Consider the following 13726-nt stretch of genomic DNA (forward strand, 5'->3'; position numbering starts at 1 on the left):
AGTTTTCCTTGATGCCATACTCGGTCAAATGCTGCCTTGATATCAAGGGCAGTCACTCTCACCTCACCTCTTGAGTTCAGCTCTTTTGTCCATATTTGAACCAAGGCTGTAATGAGGTCTGGAACTGAGTGGCACTGGTGGAAACCAAACTGAGCGTCACTGAGCAGGTTATTGCTAAGCAAGTGCTGCTTGATGGCACTGTTGATGACACCTTCCTTCACTTTACTGATAATTGAGAGTAGACTGATGGGGCAGTAATTGGCTGGGTTGGACTTGTCCTGCGTTTTGTGTACAGGACATACCTGGGCAATTTTCCACATTGCAGGGGAGAGGCCAGTGTTGTAGCTGTACTGGAACAGCTTGGTTAGGGGCGCGGCAAGTTCTATTGCCAGAATATTCTCAAGGCCCATTGCCTTTGGAGTATCCAATGCCTTCAGTCGTTTCTTGATATCATGCAGAGTGAATCGAATTGGCTGAAGACTGGCATCTGTGATCCTGGGGACTTCAGGAGGAGGCCCTGATGGATCATCAACTCAGCACTTCTGGCTGAAGATTGTTGCAAATGCTTCACCTTATCTTTTGCACTGATGTGCTAGGCTCCCCCATCATTGAGGATGAGGATATTTGTGGAGTTACCTCCTCTTGTTAATTGTTTATTTGTCCACCACCATTCATGACTGGATGTGCCAGGACTGCACAGCTTAGATCTGATCTGTTGGTTATCGGATCGCTTAGCTTTGCGTATTACATGCCACTTATGCAGTTTGGCACACAGATAGTCCTGTGTTGTAGCTTCACCAGGTTGACACCTCATTTTGAGGTATGCCAGGTGCTGCTCCTGGCATGCCCTCCTACACTCTTCTTTGAAGCAGGGTTGGTTCCGCAGCTTGATGGTAATGGTAATGTGGGGAAATGCCGGGCCATGAGGTTACAGATTGTGGTTGAGTACAATTCTGCTGCTACTGATGGTCCACAGTGCCTCATGGATGCCCAGTTTTGCATTGCTAGATTTGTTCAAAATTTGTCCCATTTAGTACAGTGGTAGTGCCACACAACACGTTGGCAGATGTCCTCAATGTGAAGACGGGACTTCGTCTCCACAAGGACTATGCGATGGTCACTCCTACCAATACTGTCATGGACAGATGTATCTGCAGCAGGCAGATTGGTGAGGATGAGGTCAAGTATATTTTTCCCTCTTGTTGGTTCCCTCACCACCTGCCGCAGACCCAGTCAAGCAGCTATGTCCTTTAGGACTCAGCCAGCTTGGTCAGTGGTGGTGCTACTGAGACACTGGTGGTGGTGGACATTGAAGTCCCCCACCCAGAATACATTCAGTGCCCTTGCAACCTTCAGTACTTCCTCCAAGTGCTGTTCAACATGGAGGAGTACTGATTCATCAGCTGAGGGGGGGTTGCGATAGGTAATAATCAGCAGGAGATTTCCTTGCCCATGTTTGACCTGATGCCATGAGACTTCATGGGGTCCGGAGTCAATGTTGAGGACTCCCAGGGCAACTCCCTCCCAACTGTGCACCACTGTGCTGCCACCTCTGCTGGGTCTGTCCTACCAAAGGACAGGACATACCTGGGGATGGTGATGGCGATGTCTGGTACATTATTAGGTATGATTCGGTGAGGATGACTATATCAGGCTGTTGCTTGACTTGTCTGTGGGACAGCTCTCCCAACTTTGGCACAAGCCCCCAAATGTTAGTGTGTCGGACTTTGAAGGGTCGACGGGGCTGGGTCTGCTGTTGTCGTTCCCGTGTCTAGAGTTGAAGAGGTTGTAGGGCAGGAGGAGGTTACAGAGATAGAAAGGAATGAGGCCATGAAGGCAGTTAAATACAGGTGAAGAATTTTAAATTGGAGGAGTTGGAAGGCTGGAAGGAAATGTGGGTCAGTAAGGACAGTGTTGAGCTGTGAACAGGATAGGATATGGCAGAAGAGATTTGGATGAACCAAAGTTCACAGAGAGTGAATGATGGGAGGCTGGCAAGGAGAATATTAAAATAGTTAAGTCTGGAGGTAACAAAGGCCTGAATGAGGATTGCACTAAAAAGATTGGATAAGGTGGGAGAGAGACAAGTAAGGTTACAGAGATTTGTCGAGGTCTTTATGATGAAGAGGATATGGGATTGGAAGCTTAGCTAAGTATTGAATAGGCCAGCAGAGTTGGGCCCAGATTGGTCCAACCAGGGACAGTGGTTGGAGAGGGTAATGGAGTCGGTTTTAAGGGTATGGAGTTTATGATGTGTGCCAAACACGATGCCTTCAGTCTCCAACTTCCCTTTCCTCACAAAGTCCTTGTATATGTTGCTGCCTTTCAAAATAATGCTTATCACACCCAGTGGCGCAGTGGTTAGCATCGCAGCCTCACAGCTCCCGCGACCTGGGTTCGATTCTGGGTACTGCCTGTGGGGAGTTTGCAAGTTCTCCCTGTGACTGTGCGGGCTTTTGCCGGGTGCTCTGGTTTCCTCTCACAGCCAAAGACTTGCAGGTTGATATGTAAATTGGCCATTATAAATTGCCCCTAGTATAGGTAGGTGGTAGGGGAATTGTGGGGATGTGGTAGGAATATGGGATTAATGTAGGATTAGTATAAATGGGTGGTTGAGGGTCAGCACAGACTCGGTGGGCCGAAGGGCCTGTTTCAGTGTTGTATCTCTAAATAAATAAATAAACTCCATGCTTGAATCTCTCTGATCAGGTTTCTCTCCCTGCCACACGCCATTGGTCCCAGTCAATTTCACAAATTCCATTCTCTGTAATTATGATTATGGTGCATTATCACTCCTCATCCTATATGACCTCACTGCAGCCTTTGACACTGTTAAACAGTGAACCATTTACAATGCCAATTAGTATGTGGACCAGCTAGGGAAATTGCATAATTAGCAGCATGGTGGGAATTGAGACAAAGGAGCAACAGATGGGTCTCATGGACAAGATGAACTCAGAAAGCATGAAGGGAAATGGGAGAGAAAGTAGAGAAAGGTGTGGGTTCAGCGCTAGAGCAGGGGGAGCCTGGGGAGAGGTTTGGCTTGTTATGCAATGGGAATGGTGAGGAAACAGCAGAGACAGCTGAATTGATGGTCTCAATCTTAGTGACAAAGAAGTTCCTGAGCTCCTCACACTTGTTGTTAGAGGTAAAGGTCAAGGAGCCAGGGGAGAGGGGTTTAAGGAGATGGTTGGTCATGGAAAAAGGTTGGGAAGTATATCTTTGCTATCCAAAATAATCCTGGAATAATGGGCAGAAGAAAGTAAAGCCAAATAGGTTTGATCTGGTCTAGCCTGACCTGGTGATGGACAGTGAAACCAGCTGTCGCCAGTAATTGTTCTGTAATGGCTTTTTTAATTTAAAAAAATACAAAAACAAATAAGAAAAAACCTAAGAAAACATTGCATCAAAATAAATCTTTTAAAAGTCAAATAGTGTTGCATCATCAGTATGAATGAGACATCCACAGTTGTTCCGACCTGAGTGACCACACTAAACAGAAACACTATTCTAAGAGATTTCTATTGGTTTCTACCTGAATATAAAGAAATGGAAGTCAGTTCGGACTGCCAGACAGCACACTACGGGTACCTGAACTTTTACACAGAATTGATGCCTTATTTGGGAGCAGTTTGTACTCGCGGGCATGCACACGATACTGCCAGATAGACATGAGTACGACACCACGAACATTCGGAGTATGTTGCTCAATATGCGGAATCGACTGTGCATATAAGTTGTAGCAAATTCTGTATTGGGGGAGATCACCTGTGGGATGGTTAATGAAGTGATACAGCCTCCTGTGCGCATGCACTGTTGGTTTACCTCCCTTCAGTTTATCTTGCAGTTGGTCAGCTTCTGCTCAGTGTCGGTGAAGGAGGAGGGGAGAGCGTGGAAGCACAGCCATCTCTGTCGTGCAGCATCTTCCTCTGGTGCCGCCTTCTCAGGTAATCTGCACAAACGCGGTGGCTCAGCCCATGTTCTCGGAACATCTGAGCGTCCTTCAGTGCGGGAGGAATGGCAGGAAAGCCGCATGAAAGCCGCCGTCGTGCTCTTTGGGCCGTTTAACCCGACTGCTTTCAGCACCATTGCAAGTCCTCAGTCCGACAGACAGGGAAGGTAAAGCAAGTCCTGTTACTATCCACAGTGGTGGAGACAGATCTCTGATGGAGAGCCCAGTGGGCTGGGTTAGCCTCTTCTTTCATGCATGGGAGAACCGTAAGCATTTGCCTTCCCAGGATAGGAAACGGAGCCAGTTGCTTCGTCCTGTTTATTATAACTGACTTAGTACTTGCTGTATTTCTTAGTCTTTCCATTTTAACCGTTCAATCTTATTTTCACTAGCTAGATTGTCATTAACCATTATTAGTTAATTACGGGTCTGATTCATTAAACGTTGCCCTACTGTGGGAAAGGAGGGTGGAAGTAGTTATATTTCAAGGTCCCGGAAGGTAAAGCGAACGTCTGGATCATCAAATCCATGCAGGAATGGTGCTGGACTCGTGTTTCCACCCTAAATGTGTTTGCATGCTGGTCACAGGCGTTTGCGTTTTGGTTGTAAACCGTGAAAAACGAATGTTAACAGGACGTTCAAGGGCGGCCTCCAGCACATTAAAGTCGCAGCTGCTGACACAGGCGCCGCATTTGTGTTCATGAAGATGCTGGTGTTCAGCTGGACCATAGAAGATTACATGTCAGTGCGATACACATTTAGAACAGGAGAACTGAATCTAACTGCTTTCGTCTCAAGCTACATATTTAAAGGTGACATGTTGATGTTCACATGTTCAAAGATAGTATTTTATGTGCACACATGTCATTCAGTTCAATTACAAATCATTGTCATTAATTATTGGCAGTTTTGTAGATAGTTCTTCAACCGCTTCTTATAAAGTGGCTTTGATGATATACATATTCCAGGCCTTTTATTGGTAGAATTTAACAGTAGCTGCTGGTCCCATTACGTACGCACTTAGTAGTTTGGATTTTCTAAAGGATCCCAAAAGCAAGCAAACACAAATTGCTCGGCGAACCTGTAAATATATGATGTTGTGCTATCGACACCTATCCACCCTGAGACATCTACTCGGATGAAAATAATCAGTAGTGCAACATTGTTGAAGTTTGCAAATACCGTGGCTGAAGCTACCTTATTTCTGAACATTTTCTGGCTAACTGGTTTTAAGTCCAGCCTTCTGTATTAAGTACCGTTCTATTTCCTGCTTTGTATAATCTTCTTTCGTGCCTGCATTAATTGATGTGCTGGTCAACTACTGTTCTGCTGCCGCTTCGTGGTGCAGCGGAGATCTACAACATGCACATTTTGTTTTTGACACGATGACAGCCTCTGATGCCATTATATAGGCAGAAGGGAGAGTGACCAGGCGGAGATTAGTTGCATCATAGTGTATCTCTGATGTGTCCCCTGCCTCTAAATTTCGCTGCAAAATGTAAGGAAATGCAATAAAGCAAAAGCTGAATACGGCAGCTATTGGAAACCTGAAATAAAAACGGAATAAGGATGGAGATAACTCAGCAGGTCAGGCAACATCTGTGAAGAGAGAAACAGAGTTAACGTTTCTGATTTGATAACTTGTTCAGTTCTGACCAAACGTTAACTCTGTTTCTCTCTTCACAGATGCTGCCAGACCTACTGAGTATTTCCAACATTTTCTATTTTTATTTTGACATACTGTAATATTTGATTGAAACGTCTTGCCTTAAGTCAAAACATTGCAAGTGCGTGTGAGAGTGTTCCCTGTTAGCAGCCCCACCCAGTGTAAGGAACGAAAAAATCTAGTCGCTTCTTATAAAATAGCTGGCGCTTTAGTTATTTTTCTTTGTAAAGCTACATTTCGGCCCGTCATCTAAATGTCTATGACCGAAGATATTGAATCGAATCTGCGGTAATTCATCTCGGTATTTTAATCATTGAAATGGGCTATATTCATTTATTTCCATGAAATGTCCGCGTTACTATCAGTTAGTCACAATACTCACAACCACTTGATCAGTTGGCCAGTCTGACCTTTTTTGTACTCTACGCAGGAAATGGCATCAAAAAAAACATACAGAGAATTCACCAAAAATGAACAAGAACATTCTTCGGCATTCAATTATCGAAATCTCTGTAATTTAACTTGGGGGACCTGAATGTAATGATGCATGGAGAAATGGAGCCAAGAGCTGGCACAACAAGTACATCCCGAGAGAACCAATACCACGAAAAAATCTCCTGGAAATTATTCCACAGGGAATATTCTGCTGTGACACTGCCTGGGTTACATTTGTCACTGCAACAAGGAGCTCCGTGTTTGTTAAAGGGGCCAGCTGAGCAAGAACAGCCATTTCACACTGTGAATTTTCACTCGCTTTTACAACGTTCCCCACCCCCGCAATTTTAAGCACAGCCCTGCTTATCATTTATCCGCGTCCCTATTACCTGAGTAAAGCACTGTCCAAGCAGCACAGTTTGGCAGCATGAACAGAGTTGTTCTCTAGGGGATGCTGAAAATATCTCCAGGTGTAAACCAGTGGAAATAAAACTACTTTAGGTCGGAGCAGATCCAACAGTCAAAGCGGATTCAATCCGGTTCCATTATCCTTGCTGCACTCCTCCCGTCTATATTGTTGCCTTGATATTAATTCGTTCGGGCTTATTATATTCGCATTTATGAATACATTTCTCATTTGACTTAATGAAGTAAATGGTAACACACAACTCATCACAGTTAATATCGAATGGATTTGGAATAAATCGGCTTCTTTGCAAGTTAATCTTGCAGTGTCTTTGTAAAAACTTCCTCATGCAAATACTCTTGGAATTGGTCCTTTTTGCTATCAGACTACACTGAGTCATAAAAACTGCAACACGTTGGGTTTCCATTAGCACAGTTAAGGAAGGTGATGGAAATAGTTAGGTTTTAAGACTGTCATTACTAGAGGAACTAGTTTACTGCGAGTCTGACACAGGGATTCTTCCATGTCACAATGTCCGGCTTTTGTTACCTGATTTAACAGTGCGTGTGTAAATAAACACTTCGACAACGTGAAAGACAAAAAGACACTTTAACAGCATTTGCAATAAAACGTAAATTTTAGTAAGCCCCTGCTCCCCTCTTAGGAAGTAGTGGGCTTTAGTAGTTGCGAGGGATCCTCTGTGAATATTGAGACACTCCTTGAAATTCCCAGTGAATGATAAAACCAGATATCCCTGTAGTGCTTGAACAAGTTTACTACTGTCATTCGGGTTAGCTATCCGAAGTTCCATCATAAACAGTTCATTTTTAAAAGTTTTTTTCTCGTTTATGTGTCATGACTTTCTGTTATAATACGACAGCTCGTGGGCGACGTGGTGAGTAACCACTCCAGCTGTTAATGAGTGGCTTTTTTGCAGGTCTGTGGATAATGGACACAGCGTCCTGACATTTTTTTCTCATTCAAATGTAGGGGTGTACACAAAGATAGTGATTCCTGAAGCATTTATTTGCATAGTTCCGGTCAAATGAATGGCCAAGAATCCGAGCTGTCAGTTTTTTTAAAAAGCTATCTTGATGAATAATTAAGATTCATGGCAACATCAATGTCCAAAAGAGGGGATGAGAAAAAATAACTTTCAGTGGTAGTTTGGCGCTGCCAAAAAGCCAATAGAAAGTACATCATAGAGGAATGGAAGACTGACGGGGCCAGCATTATCTGTGGAACAAAGGGTCAAAATGAACTTCAAAACAGCGTTTACACGAATGAGCAGAGGGAGGAAAGAATTGGTTTTAAAAGCATCAGACAGCCACCTCAGGACATGATAACTTCTTTCCAGTATTCACGGAGAACAGGAGTTTTCATTTGATTCTGTTTAGGGATCCCCGCCAGTACTGGCGCACTCCTTGCAACCCCATACAAATATTGACCTACTCCTTGGGACCCTCTGTAAATATTGAAGGCGCCAAGTCCAGACAAGTCTTCTCCACAGCCAGTCTATTAGACAGATCAGAATTGACGTGGACAATACTTGTCATCTGTTGCCCTGAATATTTTTCTTTTAGTTCAAATTTCCGCCACAGATTTTTTTTAGTTACAGGAACACCTGGCACAGATATTGCGATGGTGATGACAGCTAAACTGTCAGCGTTCGCCGTCATTACTCCACCAAAGCTGACAGCAACTTCTGGAGTCCGCACATCCGCAGAATAATGCGGAAATCATGCTTGCTGGCACCATTGCTGCTGCAGCCCGGAGACGTCCACTTGACTTGGTACCAGATTTAAACTGCCATTGGGAAAGGGGGAAATTTCTGCCGCAGAGATTGCTAGATCTTTGTGGGCAGCTTTCTTCGAGGTAAGGGGAGAGTGCCCTTGCTTCACCGCTGACCGTAAAACCTCTGAAGAAAATATGTTTATTCATACAAAGTTTATCTTTGATGGTTCTATGATCACCAATTGGCCTACTGCTTTTTGGAACACTAAGTTCACTATGTTATTAATATTTCTATAACCCTCTACTGATTCAAATATAGGTCCTTTAAAGGTACCAAGCAACACGAATCAGCTGTCTTCTCCAGAAGTCTGTTCCAGCAAAGGGAATAGTTAACCAATGTATTTCTGGAGCCTATAGCTGTTTATAATTGGTTAGCCTAATTTCTATTTGGACTTTCTCCTGTTGCTACTATTTTAAGACCATTGCGGTAATTAAAATAAAATTCCCCTCTTATTGCAGCTCAGAGCAATCACAATACTTGTATGCAACATAAACACAGGCAGTACAGAAGATACATTTCACTTCTGTCAGGCAATAGGTAACGAATTATTCTAGCACTGATTGTTGGCACACGCTCTATTTGCAGGGTAGCTGAATTTTCTGCCAGTCACTAACAGTAATATCTGACTGACATTAATTTCTCAAATGGTTTTGTTATAAAATGGTGTTGAAAAATATGTCAGTGTTAATGTCCAGTTATTTATTATAGTTTCCATATCTTTGTATCAACCCAGCTGTTTATCATCTCATTCCTTTCCCTGTTTCCCAATCTGTGTGAATAATAAACCAGGGTTAATTAAATGTACTGTCATCAGGTGCTTTGAAGCATTGTGATTTTTGAAACATTCTATAATCCATAGTTGAATGAATTGTTGTCTTAATACATTCATGGAAGTGTTATAGCTTAATTATTGCTTTTAGAAATAGGCCAGTGGGATTTGTTGGTTCATACATCAGTTGGTGTGGCAAAAAAAGTTGCTTGCAAATATAAACTGAAAATGCAGTTCCACAGGTACAGTAATGACAAACAATACAAAGGTTTAACTTTTCTGTGAAATTTGCTGCAGGGAAGAGGTTCTGCTACAGGAAAATGGCATCTTCACCTATTAAGCCGACATACCCCTCGAAGAAGAGAGTGAAAATCCACCCAAACACAGTGACTGTGAAATACACGGCGCATTACCCACAGCCTGGAGAAGAGGACGACGAAGAGACATACCTAGACAGTGAAAATTATGCTGAAGACAACCCAAAGAAAAAACTTCTGGGTGACACTAAAAAACGAGGAAGAACATTCTTTGGGACAATTGATGTTTGTCAGAGTTTATCAGAAGAACAGAAAGATAAAGGGATGGAACAACAGACAGAAAATGCTGGACAAAGTGTCACCTCTGAGCCAAGAATTACCTGGGTAGCTCTATTTGGGGCTGCTTTGGCCCATGGTTGTGTTGCATTAATAACTCGACTTGCTGCTGATCGCTCCAAAGTGCCATCCCTGGAGCTTCTCTTTATTCGTTCTGTGCTGCAAATCTTCTCTGTTGTGGTTGTCTGTTATGGCAGTGAGCATCCTCTTGGACCCAAAGGATACAGGATGGGTCTGTTTCTTTATGGGGTGTGCAATGTCATCTCCATCACCTGCGCCTATACCTCCTTTGCAATTGTGCCCCCAAGCAACGGGACCATTATGTGGAGAGCCACCACTACAGTCTTCAGTGCCATTCTGGCCTTTCTACTAGTGGATGAACGCTTGGACTACACTGACATTGTCACAGTGGTCTGCAGTGTCTTTGGCCTTTGCCTGGTGATGATCCCCAATATCGTTGATGAGGATAATTCATTGGTGGGCTTTTGGAAGGAAGCCTTTGGCTATACCATGACAGTAATGGCTGGGTTGACCACAGCTCTGGCCATGATCATTTATAGAGCTATCAAAGAAAAGGTCAGCATGTGGACTGCCCTTTTCACCTTTGGATGGACAGGTACAGTTTGGGGTGCAGCCACAATGTTTATTCTACAAGAGCCTATTATACCATTGGATGGAGAAACCTGGGGGTATCTATTAGGGATCTGTATCTGTTCCACTGTGGCTTTCTTAGGCGTATATTATGCACTAAATCGATTCCACCCAGCGTTAGTTAGCACAGTTCAACACTTAGAAATTGTAGTGGCCATGATCCTCCAGTTGCTGGTCCTCCATATGTTTCCAACCGTGTACGACCTTATTGGTGGATCAATAATCATCTTCAGTGTCTTCGCACTGACTGCTTATAAGCTTTACTGGGTCAACCGTAATAGCAGGCAGGATTACCTGGAAATAACAAATTCCCCCGTCAAATGAATGTTAATGTCAAAAATAACTAAAAGATTAAATGCGAGCGAGCAGCTCGATGAATGTCAACCGTGCAATGTATTTTTGTACTGTGATGTCGAAAGATGGTCAGTTGCTGTTACGTTCTCTGAATGTTCTGTGGAATAAAATGTGCAGCAGACAATTCTGAAGTGTCTGTATTCATTAATGAAAAATAATCCAGTGCACATGCAAGGCTGATGGGATGATGAATGAGGTAATATGCTATCCATGTATAGCAATGTGGAGATTTTGCTTGGTAGATTGAAATGTTTACACAACCTTGTGTGGTTAATTTTTTCAATACTTCGATATCAAACATGGGTAAATAAGCAATATTAATTGAAAGCATCAAACATAATACTCCATGTATTTAATCTTTTACAGTAAGCCGAAATGGCTTTCCTTCTGAATAAGGTACTCATTACCTTGGGACAGCCATCTGATTAAAAATGAGTTTCTTAATGAAATGATACCAGATTAATGAGAATCTGGATGCTCATATTTATTTACATACTTTAATTTGGAATGAATATATGCATGGCAAGTGCTTAGGTCATAAGTTTGCTTATGGCAGTTATACGGCCACTTTTGCATACATAGCCACAAGTCAATAAGATCCACGAATAGGAGAGAGATAGGATCCATGATCTGGCTCTTAACCATTATAATGCTTTGTTCAAACTGCAGCATAAGTCAGGAGTCGTAGCATCTCTCAGCCTGCAGCACATCAGGACTCTCAGATCTGTGTAGGTAAATCTCATCATGGGAGAAGTGTTTTTTTCACCAGAGTCCAGGAATAATACTCTCCATCCCACTCTACAACATTTCAGTAAGCTTGCGGTGTGCATGAATTCTTGTAGGTGTGTATGTACATCAGCCAACCAACATCAATTGTTTGTGGATATCCAAAAGGGCATCAATGGCTTACAGAGGATAAAAAAGCAATCTAAGTATGGGAACAGCAGAATCCCAGCCTACACTGCCTGTTGGCATCAGAAGCCAAGAACTATTGCATAAAATAGTGATGTGTAGCAGTTTCTCAGTAACAGCACTCTTGCCTCTGATTCAGATGGTTGTCACGTAACACTCCAGAGTTTCAGCACATAACCTAGGCCGACACCTGAGTGCAGTACCGAGGGAATGCTGCACTGTCCGTGGTGCCGACTTTTAGATAAGACATTAAATCGAGGCCCCCTCTACCCACTAGATGGATATAAAAGATCACATAGCATTAGTTGAGTAAAAGCAGGAGCGTTCTCCTGATGTCCTGGCCAGCTTTTATCCTTCAACCAACCTGGCTAAAACAGATTATCTGGTCATTTAGCTCATTACCATTTTTAGAACCCCGCTGTGTGTAGTTTGACAGCCTCATTTCTCTACAATACAACAGTGACAACAGTTCATAAGGACTTCATTGGCTGTGAAATGCTTTGGGACATCTTGAGGTCATTAAAAGTGTTATATATATCCAGGTTCTCATTTAGCACATCCTTAGAGTGTCAGATCTGGTCTGATATCTTCCAAAAAGAAAATCTGTCCCTTTGAACTACATTTTCTGCAAATGCTAACTTAAGTGTTTCTTCTAGCCAGCTTCTTCTACCTCTCTCCCAAAGCCAATGACTCTTTAGTGGGGTTCTGTAAATGATAGCTATCCAAGTCTGAGCCTCAACAGTAAAGGTGAGCAGACTCCAAACATATAGATGTCACATCCAAGCCCAGTTTCGTTACCATCTGACATCCACACTTGCACTGCTAGCAAGATCACTGGTCAGCAATCAGGAACAATGCTCCCTCTCTCTAACCCAAATTACTGGGGCCAATTGTATTATCCTTATTGCCACCCAGGTCCCACAGACAGGGGATGGAAAACATAGCCTATGGAGAAGCAACTTAAGAAACAACATATGGATATAGAATAAAAACAAGAAATGCTGGAACCACTCAGCAGGTCTGGCAGCATCTGTGGAAAGAGAAGCAGAGTTAACGTTTCGGGTCAGTGACCCTTCTTCGGAAGGTCGAAGAAGTCCCGAAGAAGGGTCACTGACCCGAAACGTTAACTCTGCTTCTCTTTCCACAGATGCTGCCAGACCTACTGAGTGGTTCCAGCATTTCTTGTTTTTATTTCAGATTTCCAGCATCCGCAGTATTTTGCTTTTATTGTATGGATATAGAAAGTTGATTATCAACCTAATCTTCCATTAAGTATGTACTATGTTATTTCCTTGTTTCCCTCATAAATTGAGGCTGGGGAATAATAATCCCCAGCTATCTTAATTCCAAGTAACATGAATTTAACAACAACAACTAGTTTATACTTAACTGTAGAGGGCGTTTCAATAACAGTCCAAAGTTGATGACTCTCCACGCTGACACTGGATTAAGTTGTGATCTAAATATATGTTTTTAATAATATTTTACCAAATACTGACATTGAAGTTTTTACATTTGTGATGTAGGCATTCAGACAACTGACTCCGATCAGATTCTAATGTTATTTCTAGGAAATCCAATTGGTTGATTGTAACGACTGTAGTTACATCAGTCAAAACATCTTCACATAATTTCCATTTAAGATTAAGAAAACAAATCACTGAGTTTTAATCAAAGATGTTACTTTAGCTTTTTTTTTACCAGTTTACCAGAAAATTAATAGTCTGAATGTAATGACAACTAGGAAATGCTCCCATGATGGCTCTTTAAGTTGACCCTGTGAGTAGCTGAGCCAAACAGACCAGGAAGGAGCTACGTTTGATCACTGCTTTGTTCTGGGTTTGCTGAGTGCACTGGTACAATTGGCCGCAATGACCCAGGGCTAGAGATGGGAAATTCCTCCATTGTTCCTGCTCCTGACTGGAAGTGTACACGTGTGGACATCAGTCTCCCTGTCATGCCTTCTGCAAGTAACTAGATGATTAACTTACTTTGTTGAGGCTCCCGTGTGTGTAATGTCCACTCAGGCAACATACCTTGGAACCATACCCTCGGCCATGTTAATGTCCCAGGAAAGGAGGGGAGAAAATTAGTGAAATGAATCCTTTGAACCTTTTCCTAGGCCACTATTCCATTCATCATGGGGGGACCAAAATTGAATGCAGTATTCCAGAAGCAGTCTAACCACTGACC

The 13726-nt window shown here is 42.8% G+C and overlaps 1 protein-coding gene across 1 annotated transcript; it reads left to right on the forward strand.

Moving 5' to 3' along the window:
- The first annotated feature begins 3882 nt into the window (after window positions 1–3882).
- On the forward strand, window positions 3883–10591 carry LOC137374848 (solute carrier family 35 member G2-like). Its single transcript, XM_068041398.1, has 2 exons — window positions 3883–3947; window positions 9321–10591. The coding sequence occupies exon 2, from the start codon at window positions 9344–9346 to the stop codon at window positions 10589–10591; it is 1248 nt and encodes a 415-aa protein (XP_067897499.1). The 5' UTR covers window positions 3883–3947; window positions 9321–9343.
- Window positions 10592–13726: the final 3135 nt, after the last annotated feature.

The sequence above is a fragment of the Heterodontus francisci genome, chromosome 11, assembly GCF_036365525.1.
Source record: "Heterodontus francisci isolate sHetFra1 chromosome 11, sHetFra1.hap1, whole genome shotgun sequence".
Taxonomy (NCBI): Eukaryota; Metazoa; Chordata; class Chondrichthyes; order Heterodontiformes; family Heterodontidae; genus Heterodontus; species Heterodontus francisci.